The sequence below is a fragment of the Schistocerca nitens genome, chromosome 10, assembly GCF_023898315.1.
Source record: "Schistocerca nitens isolate TAMUIC-IGC-003100 chromosome 10, iqSchNite1.1, whole genome shotgun sequence".
Lineage (NCBI taxonomy): Eukaryota > Metazoa > Arthropoda > Insecta > Orthoptera > Acrididae > Schistocerca > Schistocerca nitens.
The window spans coordinates 147,944,922-147,961,076 of record NC_064623.1 but is presented as its reverse complement, the minus strand read 5'-3'; the positions used below and the strand labels follow the sequence as shown (position 1 = coordinate 147,961,076).

Genomic DNA, 16,155 nt, shown 5'->3' with positions numbered 1-16,155 from the left:
ATCACTATTACGACCAACGCTGACCTTCTTCTAATCTTTCTGCACGCTTTTCGCGCTGTAACGGTTTTGGGAGTACAATAAGTGAGAACTACAGGGAATTCCGTTTGCAGTATATAGCGGGTGTAAATGACAAGCGTTTACAGCGCACCAGGTTGGTGTAGGGAAGGTCGAGACGAGCAGTTTGTTTCGGGACTCTTTTGTGTTCTGTCAGGTCGGGAGAGTGACTGGCCCACAGCGCATGCGCGCGGCCTCCCGTATTGACTGTCCTCTCGTCGTTTTGAACCTCATTCCTTTTCCTCGTTAAAACCGTCCTCGAATACTAAAAACAGCTTGTTCTTGTAGTTACAATGTGTAAAATTTCCGTTTGTGTAAGTTTTAACACCGGAAAATCAAAAGTTTTGTTGGACTGGCCTTCTTCCTATGACATAGGATTAACTTTAGATCGAAATGTAAACGCGCGTTATTTTTGCATAACGTTTACAAAATTGTTTTTCGTCTCATTACTCACATGGGAAAGTTTGTGATACTAATATAAGTGGAAAAGTTTTCAAAAATCTGAGGGAATAAACCTGTGGCGTGAGACGACGGAAGGATAGTATCCAAATTTGGGAGGCGCGCGTGCGCCGTAACTGAAGTGGTCTTTGTAGCCCAGTCTGAGGCTGCCTCCCTCCAAGCGTCCCGTGTAAAACCAACACCGACTCAAAGGAAGGCCTCGGCGCTTGTTGGTGACGTCACGTCAGCTCTGCACGGCGAACGCCAGGTCTGTTGCAGGCAGAAACGCCTGGGCGTGCTTATCACTATAAATCTCTTATTTTTGGACAAAATGTTTGGTATTGTTTTGGATTCTGCAGTTTTATTTAGATGAAAGATTTTTCTTACTATCGTAAAGCTACAAATGAAGATCATAGTTCTGTATTACTGAATCCTGTCGAAACAAACGTAGATCAATATGAGAAGATGCTTTGCCCCATTGCATGCTTCGGAAATTTTACATTCGAGTAACTATATTTACTTGATCCATTTTGCTATCGAAACTTACCCCAACCCCCTTACAATGAATTCGTTTCTTTTATTTATTTATTTATTTTCGTTTGACATCGTCACTGGAAATGTGAACTAATTTACATGTGTAAATGTTCAACTGTTGCCAGTCATTAGATTACAGTCGTTTTCAACGAAAGGAATTCTAAACTGGAAACAAAATAGCTTCATACATCGAAAATGCTGCTGAGCTTAAACTCTTTTAAACAAGCGTATTAGAAAAGATAAATATTCCCCTCTTGCAACTGAAAGGAGAAACTTTATAAGATAAAAAATTTTATTTGGTAAAACAAGTATCTCTCTTTTGCCTCTTATTCTGTCCCCCACCCCCTCCCCCAACGTGTACAATCGCAGGATATTTCATTAACATTCAGTGCTCCTCACCCCATAGTCAACCAAGCTACCTAAAGAAGAGCACCAATATGTTCAGTTTCTTATAAAAGAAAACCAGTACAAACGTAACTTCCTGAGATTTACAAATAATGTAAAGAAGCACGAATTCTGTTGGTGCTGGACCATGAAGTTGTTTTTGTATGTCATTCCTTAAAACAGGTGGAAATTTAAGTTCAGGAGTACACTATTTGTTAAGAAGTGTAATGAATTGCACAATTAATTGACTGCAGAAATCTCTCAGAACAATGTGTGTTGGCCAACTACCGCCAATAGTTTCACATTTTCCTGTGTCAGAGAGGGAGACACCACCATTATGAGTATGCCTGCAACAGACCTAGCGTTCGCCGTGCCTAGCTGACGTGACGTCACCAACAAGCGCCGAGGCCTTCCTTTGAGTCGGTGTTGGTAAAACTGTCCGTGTCGACTTGCCCCGCACCACTGAGGTACGGCTGTCGTCTACACGGTGTCTGCATCGTTCGCAGCTCCGTGGCTCTGTCGCAGCCTACAAGAGCGCCAGAACGGCGGGAGGCGGTTGCGAAATGCAGGGCGGCACTGGCGGTCGACCTCGGATGTTGATAGATGGGACGCATTGCTGATAAGCAGCTGCCGACAGCCATTTCAGTGGGGGCGAGCGCTCGCTGGAGACGGAAACAGACGCTGAAAGAGGCCCCCTCGTCTCTCCTACATCTACATCATACTCACAAGGGAACCTCCCCATCGCACCCCCCTCAGATTTAGTTATAAGTTGGCACAGTGGATAGGCCTTGAAAAACTGAACGCAGATCAATCGAGAAAACAGGAAGAAGTTGTGTGGAACTATGAAAAAAATAGCAAAATATACAAACTGAGTAGTCCATGTGCAAGATATGCAACATCAAGGATAACGTCAGCCTAGGAGTGCCGTGGTCCCGTGGTTAGCGTGAGCAACTGAGAAGTCCTTGGTTCAAGTCTTCCCTCGTGTGAAAATTTTTCTTCCTTTGTTTTCGCAAAGTTATGATCTGTCCGTTCGTTCATTGACGTCTCTGTTCACTGTAATAAGTTTAATGTCTATGTTTTGCGACCGCACCGCAAACTTACAGTTCGGAAAATATTCATTGACCTTGTTATTGAAGCCGCGAGCTATATTTGCTGGATTCATATTGCCCACGGAATACATCTCACGTATTTAATGCACTCCCGTCCAAAGTAGCGACCAGTCAACTGCCAGCCAGGGAGCCTCTCTTCCGTGCGCTGTTGTCGACTGACGTCGTGTGTTTCGATGTTTGTTTAGGTGTAGCATCCTCATGCTACGGCGCAGTTACCTCGCAAAGGACCGACGGACAGATAATAATTGTCTGAAAATAAAAAAAATAAACTCTTCACTCGAGGGAAGACTTGAACCAAGGACCTCTTGTTCCGCAGCTGCTCACGCTAACCACGGGACCACGACGCTACTGAGCTCACGTTATCCTTGATGTTGCCTATCTTGCACATGGACTACTCAGTTTGTATATTTTGCTATTTTTTTTTCATAGTTCCACACAACTTCTTCCTGTTTTCTCGATTGATCTGTGTTCAGTTTTTCAAGTCCTATCCACTGTGCCAACTTATAACTAAATCTGAGGGGGGTGCGATGGGGAGGTTCCCTTGTCAGTTGGACATGTTGGAACACGTCTGCGTGTCCACGAGCCGGCAGCTCGCCGGGTGCCGGGAGAGTTTAGTCGCGCCTGGAGCCGTCATACGTGCTACCTGATGAGTTTCAAGATGAATGCTGAACTGAATATTGATGGTGAAGTTTTGATTGCGTTGGTGGAGGCACGACCAGTCCTGTGGAATAAGACAACCGAAGAATATAAGGATAGACGACTGACTTTGGAAGCGTAGAAGAATGTGTGTACACAACTTAAAGGAAATTTTAAAATACTTCGAGATAAAGAAAGAAATGATATAGGTATGTAGTTTAACTTCATCTCAAATTTATTTTCTTTCATTTTCATTACACACCACATTCTTTTTCTGTAATTTACCGTCTAGTAAGGTCATCCGAAGACCAGTATCAGTTGCAAAGCGATTTAGAAAAGATTGCTGTATGGTGTGGCAGGTGGCAGTTGACGTTAAATAACGAAAAGTGTCAGGTGATCCACATGAGTTCCAAAAGAAATCCGTTGCAATTCAACTGCTCGATAAATAGAACAATTCTCAAGGCTGTCAATTCAACTAAGTACCTGGGTGTTAAAGTTACGAACAACTTCAGTTGGAAAGACCACATAGATAATATTGTTGGGAAGGCGAGCCAAAGGTTGCGTTTCATTGGCAGAACACTTAGAAGATGCAACAAGTCCACTAAAGAGACAGCTTACACTACACTCGTTCGTCCTCTGTTAGAATATTGCTGTGCGGTGTGGGATCCTTAGCAGGTGGGATTGACATCGAAAGGGTGCAAAAAAGGGCAGCTCGTTTTGTATTATCACGTAATAGGGGAGAGAGTGTGGCAGATATGATACGCGAGTTGGGATGGAAGTCATTAAAGCAAAGACGTTTTTCGTCGCGGCGAGATCTACAGTATTTACGAAATTTCAGTCACCAACTTTCTCTTCCGAATGCGAAAATATTTTGTTGTGCCCAACCTACATAGGTAGGAATGATCATCAAAATAAAATAAGAGAAATCAGAGCTCGAACAGAGAGGTTTAGGTGTTCGTTTTTCCCGCGCGCTGTTCGGGAGTGGAATGATAGAGAGATAGTATGATTGTGGTTCGATGAACCCTCTGCCAAGCACTTAAATGTGAATTGCAGAGTAATCATGTAGATGTAGATACTATTGTTTGTTTCACATGAAATATGAATACATTAGGCAAACTTATTTTGCCACGGAATTTTCCCATTAGCGAACTGATTTATGACAGTGTTCGCTGACATGCCACCTCGTAGTGATTGTGTGCGTGGCAGTTCTCGCAGTTCAGAGTCCACATCTATAGTATCCGCACACAGAGTATTAAGACCCTCATCTTTATGGATGAAATTTTGTAGAATAGTACAAGCCTTCACCATGTCAGTCGCAAAATCAATGGAGACGTTTAAAGGTCGGTGACAAATCCTCCATTTATTGGCCATTACGCCAAAAGCATGTCTTGCTTTGCTTAAGCGATAGTTACAAATACGCTTAATGATATCAAGATCTCGCCCACCATAGGGACGAAATAAATTGTTATGCAATGCAAACGCTTCATCTGCAACAAAAACACAAGGCAATTCCCCTGGAATATTTTGGAATGCCCTAGGAGGAGGTAGGTTCAGTTTGTTGGTCTGCAACTTTTTCCATAAAGACGTTTCTTTCAAAACACTCGAGTCACAATAGGCACCGACATCCACATAAATAAAATTATAATTTGTATCCAATACCGCCATCAGAACTAACGAATAACTGAAAAACATTGATCCACTTTCTTGTGGTTTGATAATTCTGATATGTTTACCATCAATGGCCCCCGCGCAGTTTGGAAATTTTGCTGTGTTTTCAAACTGACGTGCTATATTCAGCCAGTCACTTTCCTCAAATGGTTCAAATGGCTCTGAGCACTATGCGACTTAACTTCTGAGGTCATCAGTCGCCTAGAACTTAGAACTAATTAAACCTAACTAACCTAAGGACATCACACACATCCATGCCCGAGGCAGGATTCGAACCTGCGACCGTAGCGGTCACGCGGTTCCAGACTGAAGCGCCTAGAACCGCACGGCAACACCGGCCGGCTCACTTTCCTCCAGAAGGGGCGTATATGTTATGCAATAACAACATCTTCATACAAACCTAACGTACAATTCTAGTAATTGTTTTTATGCCCAGTCTGAAACTGTAATGGAGATCGGTGAAAGTATTTCCTGTTGCAAGGTACCTGAAATGAGAAAAATATGTGGGTTTGATTCTAATTCGGCTTTCTTTTCTTTTCAGGAAAGATGGTAGTTAAAAAAGTGCAAACATAAGAGATAACTGGATGAAATGCCATAGGAAATTAAACGGAGTAAATAAGAGCGTTTCTGGGGCAAGCAAGAAGCGGAAATATGTATTTTACGAGCAGCTACATTTTCTTAAAAAGATAGCAGACAGACGAGAAACTTCACCAAATATGCCGGATAATAGTGGCGAGGTAATCCCCGCTGACAATCAGTCTGAAAAATATTGTCACCAATTTAAAGAAAAGCCGCAGAAAAACAAAACAGCTACAAATGAGTTGGACAGAAAAATGATGACTTATCATTGACGCCTCTATTGAGCAGGGCCACAGTAGAAGTATGCCTTTTTTTAGGGGGATTGCCCCAACTGTAGATAAATTTAATTATGATGATATCGTAGACTTACAGTACGAAATCATGAAACTTATAAGAAGAATTAGGTCGAAACCACAATACAGAAACATGCATCAGATCTGCCCAAGATTCCTGGAACTATGCCTCACAGGAATGCCAAACTTTTGGTGGTACATCATCGTATCATACACCGAGGCCAAATCAAGATAGCAACTATTCGGCGTACACCTCTGCAGAACACTATCAAGTATCAACTTGTACAAGGCCACCTAATAAAGACATGTCTTTGGAAACGTATGCAAGTCCTGCATACACCATATCCAACATTTCCGAGACATTTGATTTTGGAAAGTAATTCTAAATCGAACATTCTTTCTTTCATCTTAATGGAAATAAGAAAACCCTATTCACTGTCATTCTACTTTTTTATCAAGAGCGTTTTTAAACTGTGGTGTTAATTTTTGATACAGCAAATTAATAGTTTCTAATAAATAAATTTCAATTGAGTACTTACTTTAATGAAATTAAAAAAAATAATTTCATTAAAAAAAAGAAAAAAATTAATAAATCAGTTACCCTTTTTTTAACTTTGCTTTTAGTTAATTTTCTTTTCTTTTCTGTACGAACGAACTTTGTTGTAGAACCTCTACTTCTTATTTACGTGTGGTAATAAAAAAAATGCATTTTCAAAAGAATTGAGTACATTTAAAATTACGTGAACTCATATTAACTGATTAAGAATATTTATCTGAGAATTAAATCCTTTACATAATTCGGCCTTGGCACACATTTTCTAAATGCAGTGGGTTTTTTTTTTTTAAATATTTACTGAATTCTTTCCCGGCGTTAGCTATGGAACAGAAGACTGTCTCTATTAGCAGAAAATGGATAAATATTGCCAAGCCGACGTTTAATTATCACTGATAAAACACACTTCGCTATACATTTAAGTAATTTGAAAGAACCAAAATTGTTAAATTTCAACATTGACTATCCGCCTAAGAATGCACAAATGTGTAACTATTTTTAAGATCCGTCAGTCTCAGGATAGCTGCAAAAGAAGAACATTCTCTAAATTCACTGCTAATTTTTTATCTGTTCCCGATTTACGGGTTTGGTTAATTTTTCTTTAGCGGAACAATTTTTTAAATGTGCCGCCGCTGCAAATCGATTGGTCGCGGCACAGCCCAGCAACACCGCTAAAAATGCTGAAAATTCTTTAAAGAAATATTATAGATGACATGGGCAAGCTAATTTACATTAATAATACACACTTTTGATAAATTATGATGTATTTATACCCAACAATAATTCAACTCACATTAGTTTGTAATTTCTCCTCTAATGGCGGCTAAATCTCGATACAGACAAAAGAAGTCTACCCATTCATAAAATATTTCGTCACAGCTTCCTCTCGCTTTCAGTTCTACACGGAGGATGATCAAAGAATACATAGTACATTGTGCTTTTATACTTTTGCTGACTATTAACATTTCTTTGTAATCTCACAACATTATTTTCCTCTGGCTGAATTTCACATCTCTGTTATCGCAGATATTGACACATTTCGCAATTACATTATGAATATAGAAATATTACCATCCTAAATACAGAGAGAATATTACTACAAAAAATATTACAATAATAACAAATGTCTTTTACACAAAATTCAATAATATTTTTTGTTAAATAATTACAGTATATACAAATTGCTCAGAGCGGCGTATATGGTACAATTAAATTTTAGTTTATTAATAGTGTGAGTTTGCCAGGGAACGTTACATTACCTCAGTGTGACTGCAAGCATTTCAGTAGGATATTTGGAGTTTCACATATTGGTGTCTTCATGTTGCAGATGAGCTTGTAAAATTTACAGTAATCTATCAAACGTTGTTTTTGACATCCTGTAAAAATTAAAGTGCTTTGTGTCGTCCTGTCGTAGTTTTTCATGTAGCGTACTGAAGGCACCAAATTTAAATCGATCTTGCAGCACAGGATGCACCCAATACTTCCTACGACGACGCTGTTTCTTTTTGTAAAAATAATATAGTGCAACGAGAGTGCAAAGGTCGCTGTTATCCATCCTACTGCTCCGTTGCACACAGCTCGACTGCAGTATTTCCGGCGCCGTGTCCGTGGACAAGGGCGTCCGGTTTTCTACCGGCCGCCAGAAACGCCGGTCCGGCGAATATTCTTGTCGTGGACAAGGGGCCTTAATCTGAATGTCATCGACAGCTTTATACACCGTCAGGCGCGAACGCCTTCTCCTCCTATAGAAACGAGGCGCCGTCCCTCTGTGCCGCTACTGCTGCACATGCGGCTGCTCGACGAGTGACGTCATCGTAAGAGAAACGTCACTTATCTAACCGCAACGCCCGCGGATGTTTCGCGGATGACGTCGCAAAGTATAAATGAAACGACCATTAACGAACAAAATCAGATGAGAAAAAAAAGTGGCCACGGTGTTAGGTTACGACACGGGCGAGCCGTGTTCAAACCTCCCTCACGCCGCTTTTTTGTTTTTTGTTTTGTTTTGTTTTTCGCTGTTCGCTGTATTCAAATATCTGTCTGTGTTGTGATGTAACGTTCGTTTGCAACAGTGAGGTGTAATCTCGGGACCTATAATGACAGTTGATTCTGCACAACTAGTCAGTTATCAGCCGAAAGGAAGTGGCTTTCGAATGGGAACCGCAAACGTTTGATGACAAGGCGACAAGTCAACCGAATCCTCCATCGGAAAACACGTCTGGTGTGTCGTACCCGGCGTTAATCCACACTACGTGTGTCATATGGCAGGGATCTAATTTCTACGACTGGCAAGTGAGTGAGATATGCCTCCTTGCCCGATATACAGTAGATGTTCGTGTGAATGTGAATGTGATCACTCGCAAGGAAACGAACTATAAAAGTTGCACGATTTGTTCAGCTAAAGTTGGTCTACATATTACATTCCTCCAAGACCTCAGTAGTGCCTTGAGCACGTGCTGAAGCAGTATTTCACTGTAGAGTCGGATGCACGTCGTGACGCACAGACGATTATCAGGTACGTTTAACACAAAAGTCCACGACACGACATGTAATGTAATAGTATGTCGTGCATAATCGCAATAAAAATGAATGCTCCAGTTTTGCAACAGCGTAGAGTAGGGACTGCCTGCAGGGCAAGTTTTCACGTCAAAAAAATCCTAAAAATAAAAGAATATATTCAAAGAAAGTACTCGTTTACAGGTAAAAGGAGTTGTAATCCTCGAAGGGAAAGTAAAATCCTTAACAATATGGTCCACAATTAATGTATTATCCATGATGACGCAACCGTATTGCAACTGTGTCGTTACGGCGAAACGCGGATGTAAGTATAGCAATGAAGGCTCCAATGACGCACTCGGAATACAGCATGCGCTCGCGTTCGGTCTTCTCCGCCATCATTCGGAGTGACACGACGTCTGAGCGGCGGCCCCGAACAGTTGCTCGCCGGGCGTGGCAGCGGTCAGACGTGGCGGACGAGACTATTGTGTGTTTCAGCTCAGCTGTGCAGGCGTGCGTGTGAATATAGCAGGTAGGAGCGCCGAGCCAGCCAGCTTCTTTGGTTGTAATTGCAGACTTTAACAAGATGTTAAACTATGAAGTGAAATATCGAAGTACTCCGCAGTGTGGCTGTAGAGGCGAGTCCAGCAGCGTCAGACCGCCTCAGAGCCAAACAGATAGCGAACGATTGCTGTCTAAACTATTCGGTGAAAAATTTTGATTCTTCCGCACCTTGCAGCTTGATATATTTACTCGATAAAGGTTTTAACTTATTCACGTTATTCGTCACCGTTACTGTACTGCACTAAGCCGAGTACATGGCTGCATGACATTTTTTAAGAGTTTACAGAGGCAAAATCACATTGTGTACACTTTCCGTATAGTCCATTTTAGGCAATACCTTACTGCATATGAAATGTAACCAGTATATCTAAATTGTCTATAAAGTTGAGAGCGGAATGATACCTGTTTTCATTCTCGAGATACTGGTCGTTATATCCCGCATTGCGTCCGAATCCTTTCCTGCGCATCGTGAATCGAGTGGTCGTGAAAATAATCGCCGTATCTCATAAACGGTTCAAGGTTGCGAAACGACGTATCCTTGGAACTGCCAGCACGTAGAGAGGACTCTTTTATCGTACGATTAACACTCGATACGTTTTTGTCAAACGTGTGAGCAGAACGAAAACAGACTCCCTATAAAGTACACCACAATGTTTTGTTCGAATTTTCTTGTTCAAACACACAGAAAGAAACAGGCAAACGAAGTATCATAGTGACCAGCGTGAGGTGTCCTTATGCATGAAAATATTTAATTGCTTGAAAGTAATCAGGGCAATAAAGGAAAACTTAATTACTGAGTTGAGGAGAAATTGAAATATTTCATGAAAATATGCTGTAAGCTATGTAAATGAACTGTCAAAGTTCAACTGTTCTAGGCCTAGGTGTTTTGCACATAGAGATACACTGTTCAAGTACCAAAGTTAGGATTTTCGAGAACAGAGGACGTTAGGAAGGAAAATGAGGTGTCAGTAAGATCATGCTTTCTGAATGAAACTTAAAAAAGCAAAAAAAAAAAAGCACACCAAAAAACACGGTCAAATATTATGTGAAATAGTTTGTGCACAACAAATACATAGATCAGAGAAACATTTGTCGTGGCTTTGAATGATACTCGAAATCATGAACATAAAATAAGGTGCATCAAATGTCTCTAATATTTTTTATTTCAAAGTTTTAGACAAATCATTTCGCAAAACGTTTGACTTTATTTCAAAAAATCTTGTATGTTTTACCTAATCAGATTATTTAGATTAACTGAAACGCTTGGCCTTAACATTGACTTTCGACGAATTACGTTCGCAAGACTGGGGAGCAGTGTTGGATGGCCACGATGCTCCCAGCGCAACACACCGTGCGTTCGTCTAAAGATTGCAAATCTAGGTGGTTATTTATTTATTTTTGCAACATGCTCCACCACAATGTAAACATTGTTGTATTATGTGTTTAGGTCTGACTTTTATACTAGATATGCAATAAACTAGAATAAAAATAACGCTTCATGATTTTTGTACAATAAACAAGTTAGGGACTTCGTTTACTGTCGCCATTTTGTGTACGCATACATAATTTGTTGCAGTATTTCGCTATTCTTTCAATTGTCTCTTATTCTTGTCGCATTGTTTCGTGTCTTGTGTCCTATGTTTTGTTCTTAGAAATAAAAGTTCTGCACTTAATTTTTTACCTAATGTACGGCCCGCCACTTGCTCCCATGAACAGATGCTTGAAAATCCATGCTTTCATAGAAGTGTACTCTCATTTGCTGTCTTGTCTTATTTAAAAATACATTACAAATAGTGTCTCATATATTTCCAGATCTAGTCAATACATCTAGATCGTCTCCAATGTCTTGACCAATCCATCATCCTAGGTACGCGCAGGATGGTACTTGTTCTATGCCGTGCGGTCTCGGGGGTCTTGTCACGGTCCGCACGGCTCTCCCCTTCGGAGGTTCGAGTCCTCCCTCGGGCATGGGCGTGTGTTTGCCGTCCTTAGCGTAAGTTAAAGTTACATTAAGTAGTGTGAAAGCTTATGGACCGATGACCTCAGCAGTTTGGTCCCATAAGACCTTACCACAAAAAAAAAAAAAAAAATATACTTGTTCTATAATAACATTATCACAATTGATTTTTAATTGAACCGGCTCTTTGCCCAGGGAATCCATCACTTCAGTCTTAGCTTCAGAAACTTCATGGTCGTATTGTTTACAAAGGAAATTCAACTGGTGCAGTGCACTTATATGCTGATAAGCGAAAAGGTTATGACCACTGCCCATCACGACGTTGGATGCCGCCTGAGGTAACGAAAGATCCGTACCCAAAGACTGGAAAGTTGCACAGGTTACACCAGTATTCAAGAAAGGTAGTAGGAGTAATCCACTAAATTACAGGCCCATATCGTTAAGATCGATATGCAGCAGGATTTTAGAACATATATTGTGTTCGAACATCATGAATTACGTCGAAGGAAACGGTCTATTGACACACAGTGAACATGGGTTTAGGAAACATAGTTCCTGTGAAATAGAACTAGCTCTTTATTCACATGAAGTGCTGAGTCCTATTGACAAGGGATTTCAGATCGATTCCGTATTTATGGATTTCCGGAAGGCTTTCGACACTGTACCACACAAGCAGTTCGTATTAAAATTGCGTGCTTATGGAATATCGTCTCAGTTATGTGACTGGTTTTGCGATTTCCTGTCAGAGAGGTGACAGTTCGTAGTAATTGACGGAAAGTGATCGAATAAAACAGAAGTGATTTCAGGCGTTCCCCAAGGTAGTGTTATAGGCCCTTTGCTGTTCCATATCTACATAAACGATTTGGGAGACAATCTGAGTAGCCGTCTTCGGTTGTTTGCAGATGACGCTGTCGTTTATCGACTAATGTCATCATAAGATCAAAACAAACTGCAAAACGATTTAGAAAAAATATCTGAATGGTCCGAAAGATGGCAGTTGACCCTAAATAACGAAAAGTGAGGTGCGAAAAGGAACTCGTTAAACTTCGGCTACACGATAAATCAGTCTAATCTAGAAGCCGTAAATTCAACTAAATAGCTAGGTATTACAATTACGAACAACTTAAATTGGAAAGAAGACATAGAAAATGTTGTGGCGAAGGCTAATCAAAGAATGCGTTTTATTGGCAGGACGCTTAGAAAATGTAACAGACCTACTAAGAAGACTGCCTACACTACGCCTGTCCGTCTTCTTTTAGAATACTGCTGCGCGGTATGGGAGCCTTACCAGGTAGGACTGACGGAGTACATGGAAAAAGTTCAAAGAAAGGCAGCACGTTTTGTATTATCGCGAAATATGGGAGAGAGTGTCACAGAAAGATACAGGATTTGGGCTGGAAATCATTAAAAAAAAGGCATTTTTTGTTGCGACAGAATCTTCTCACGAAATTCCAATCACCAACTTTCTCCTCCGAATGTGTAAATATTTTGTTGACACCTACCTACATATGGCGGAACGATCACCACGATAAAATAAGGGAAATCAGAGCTCATACGGAAAGATATAGATGTTCATTCTTTCCGCGCACTGTACAAGATTGGAATATTGTGAAGGTGGTTCGATGAACCCTCTGCCAGGCACTTGAATGTGATTTGCAGAGTATCCTTGTAGATGTAGACAGTATGTAAGCAGAGCCGACACTAACGGGGGATCATCCTATCGAAGATATGGGGTGCAAATGCAGTAATCGATTGAGAGAAGCGATCTTGACAAAGGGCAGATTACGAGGTTTGGAACTTTAGTAGTGGCAACTATTTATTTACAATTTATACCAAATAGATAGGCAGTTTTAAAGTATAACTGTACTTCAAAAGAGTCACCAGCTTTGTGTGCAACTCGTTGCCTGCGATACGGAAGTCGCAGGATACCCTTGGCAGCGCCAGGGCCGACTCGGCAGGACTCAACAGGACCAGCCATACCTCTGAGGATGTCCAACGTAGTATTGGACGAAACGTTACGAATGGAAGTATTCCATGGACCACGGCCATATAACCCGGGAGAATTATCAACAACATCGGAATTAGACCGCAGATCAATGGAAACGTGTCGGGGCTTCGAGTGAATCACATTTTTGCTACACGAGGTCGTTCGTAGTCTCCACAAACGCCGTCATCGAGCCGAACGGCGGCTCGAAACGTGCAGCGCGCCACGGACGCAGGATGGTGAGAGCTGTGTTATGCTGCGAGAGACATTCTCCTGCGCTTGCGTGTGACCTGTGGTAGTAATGGAAGACACGCTGACAGCTGCGAACCACCTGCATCCCTTCATGTTTGATGTCTTCCCCGATGGCCATGTCATCGTTCAGCAGTACCGTTGTCCGTGTCTCAGAGCCAGAACCTTGCCACAGTGCTTTGAGGAGCATTATAGTAAAACTCAGGTTGATGTCTCGAAGACCAAATTCGCCTGATGTAAATCGTATGTAATCCATGTGGGTTGCTATCGGGCGCCATCACCGCGTACGGACATCAGTGGCCCACCATTTAAGCGAATTACATGAACTGTACGTAGACATTTGCTGCCACATATCTACACTAATCTACCAATACACTTTTGGATCCCTGTTGTTGTTGTCTTCAGTCCTGGGCTGGTTTGATGCAGCTCTCCATGCTACTCTATCCTGTGCAAGCTTCATCTCCCAGTACCTACTGCAGCCTACATCCTTGTGAATCTGCGTAGTGTATTCATCTCTTGCTCTCCCTCTACGATTTTAACCCCCTACGCTGCCCTTCAGTACTAAATTGGTAATCCCTCGATGTCTCAGAACATGTCCTACCAACCGACCCCTTCTTCTAGTCAAGTTGGGCCACAAGCTCCTCCTCTCCCCAATTCTATTCAATACCTCCTCATTAGTTATGTGATCTACCCATCTAATCTTCAGCATTTTTCTGTAGCACCACATTTAGAATGCTTCTATTCTCTTCTTGTCTAAACTATTTATCGTTCACGTTTCACTTCCATACATGGCTACACTCCATACAAATACTTTCAGAAACGACTTCCTGACATTTAAATCTATCCTCGATGTTAACAAATTTTTCTTCAGAAACGCTTTCTTGACATTGACATTCTACATTTGATATCCTCTCCACTTCTCCCCAAACAGCAAAACTCCTTTACTACTTTAAGTGTCTCATTTCCTAATCTAATTCCCTCAGCATTATCCGACTTAATTTGATTACATTCCATTATCCTCGTTTTGCTTTTGTTGATGTTCATCTTATACCCTCCTTTCAAGACACTGTCCAACCCGTTCAGCTGCTCTTCCAAGTCCTTTGCTGTCTCTGACACAATTACAATGTCATCGGCGAACCTCAAAGTTTTTATTTCTTCTCCATGGATTTTAATACGTACTCCGAATTTTTGTTTACTTTATTGCTTGCTCAGTATGCAGATTGAATAACATCGGCGATAGGCTACAACCCTGTCTCACTCCCTTCCCAACGCGCAGAATCAATGATGTATTTCGTTCCAAAGACGGACAAACAAATTATGAAACATGTATTTTGGCTCATCACTGTATGTCGCAATAATACGACATTACGTGCGTAAAGGGAAACATTTAGCATGGTATCGTGTTATATCTCAATACCTTTCTGTATGTGTTGCCTCCAGCTTGTGATAAAGAATACAACTATAAACATAGCAGCACGTTTAAGTATACCTATTATTTAAAAGCTACGTTTCATAGCTATACAGAAAAATATGCAGGCATAAAAACTGAGTATGCTGCATAAAGTTTTCAGGTACTACAATATTTCTTTTACCTTTGACAAATGATATTATTATTTGTATGTTGAAAAAGTTTGGCATTACAAATTGTATAGACTTTCATTCAGGTATAGTTTTAGTTAAAGTCGTTTCTCGTCGTGCGAGCTGTATTCTTTTCCTGTTCTACAATTCCTTAGCTGCCTCTCTCACTCGCAAGTTCGCGACGCACACATAGAGGCCCATCCGCTATTCATTCTCCGCGCATGTGCAAGCAACGCTGAGGGCGAGTCTGCTCTGTAAATTCGAACTGCGTTTTCGTCACCTTCTGTTTGCGAATCATTCGTTGAAGTTCCTGCTTGAAGTTCGTTCCAATCGAAGCTAAGGTGTCATTTGTTATGACGCTGTTCTCGCATTCTGATTATCTTTCTTACGCTTCCTGGAATTTTTTAACGAATCAAGCATAACTGGACTGCTTATATCTGATGTGAGACGTTTTGAGCTTATGTCGAGATACCTGGAACAGGTGGCGCTTTCTTAAATATGTTTTCCAATTCCAAATCTCCTTTGTTCTTTCACTTGAAATGTTTCTCTTATCGAAACAAGTCACCGAACATTAACAATTACTTTTATAGTTCCCACCGCAAGGTGACAGATTTACGGGCTCACTTGCAAATTGAGGAAGTCTTTACTAAGATCTAACGATTGCGAAATGGCGTTGAAGTGGACTTAATCTTGCTGCCAGGACGTAGCTGAATCCTCTTTTCCAAAAGTGTTCAGATTTTCTTAAGACACTTTGAATAGTTATGCTTAGGGACTGGAGACTTCTTTCAGAACCAATGGGATTACTTTTAACGGCAGGAATGTTTCTGGATTTTAATAACGTTACGAGTCCTTGAGTTTTTATGCGAAGTACTTTTAAGAAGATTTAAAGAGGCCCACCAGATGATTCCCGTTGTGAATGATTCCGTTGAGTGACCACTTTCAAACCCTACAGCTTTTGTTTCCCGGAAGAATTTTGCGTCATTGGCTGCGGCGCGCTCGGCTAACTGCAGGGTTGATATCATTCGTTGAACAGATGTCGAATCTAAGAGAGTGGGGACTAACTTGTGGGAAAACTTTCA

At 41.1% G+C, this 16,155-nt stretch overlaps 1 protein-coding gene across 3 annotated transcripts in view; it reads left to right on the top strand.

Moving 5' to 3' along the window:
* Nucleotides 1-3,046: 3,046 nt before the first annotated feature.
* The window catches only part of LOC126210508 (ankyrin-1-like), a 42,519-nt gene continuing 29,410 nt past the window's right edge, over nucleotides 3,047-16,155 (top strand). The window contains exon 1 of one of the 3 annotated variants that reach the window (XM_049939754.1): nucleotides 3,047-3,364. Coding sequence is in view for 1 of the 3 variants with exons in the window: in XM_049939752.1 (XP_049795709.1) it covers nucleotides 8,733-8,763 (31 nt within the window). In the remaining 2 variants the exon portion in view is untranslated. Of the gene's footprint in view, nucleotides 3,365-8,694; nucleotides 8,764-9,156; nucleotides 9,277-16,155 lie in introns of those variants that run through there. The other 2 variants (XM_049939752.1, XM_049939753.1) reach the window with 2 other exon arrangements.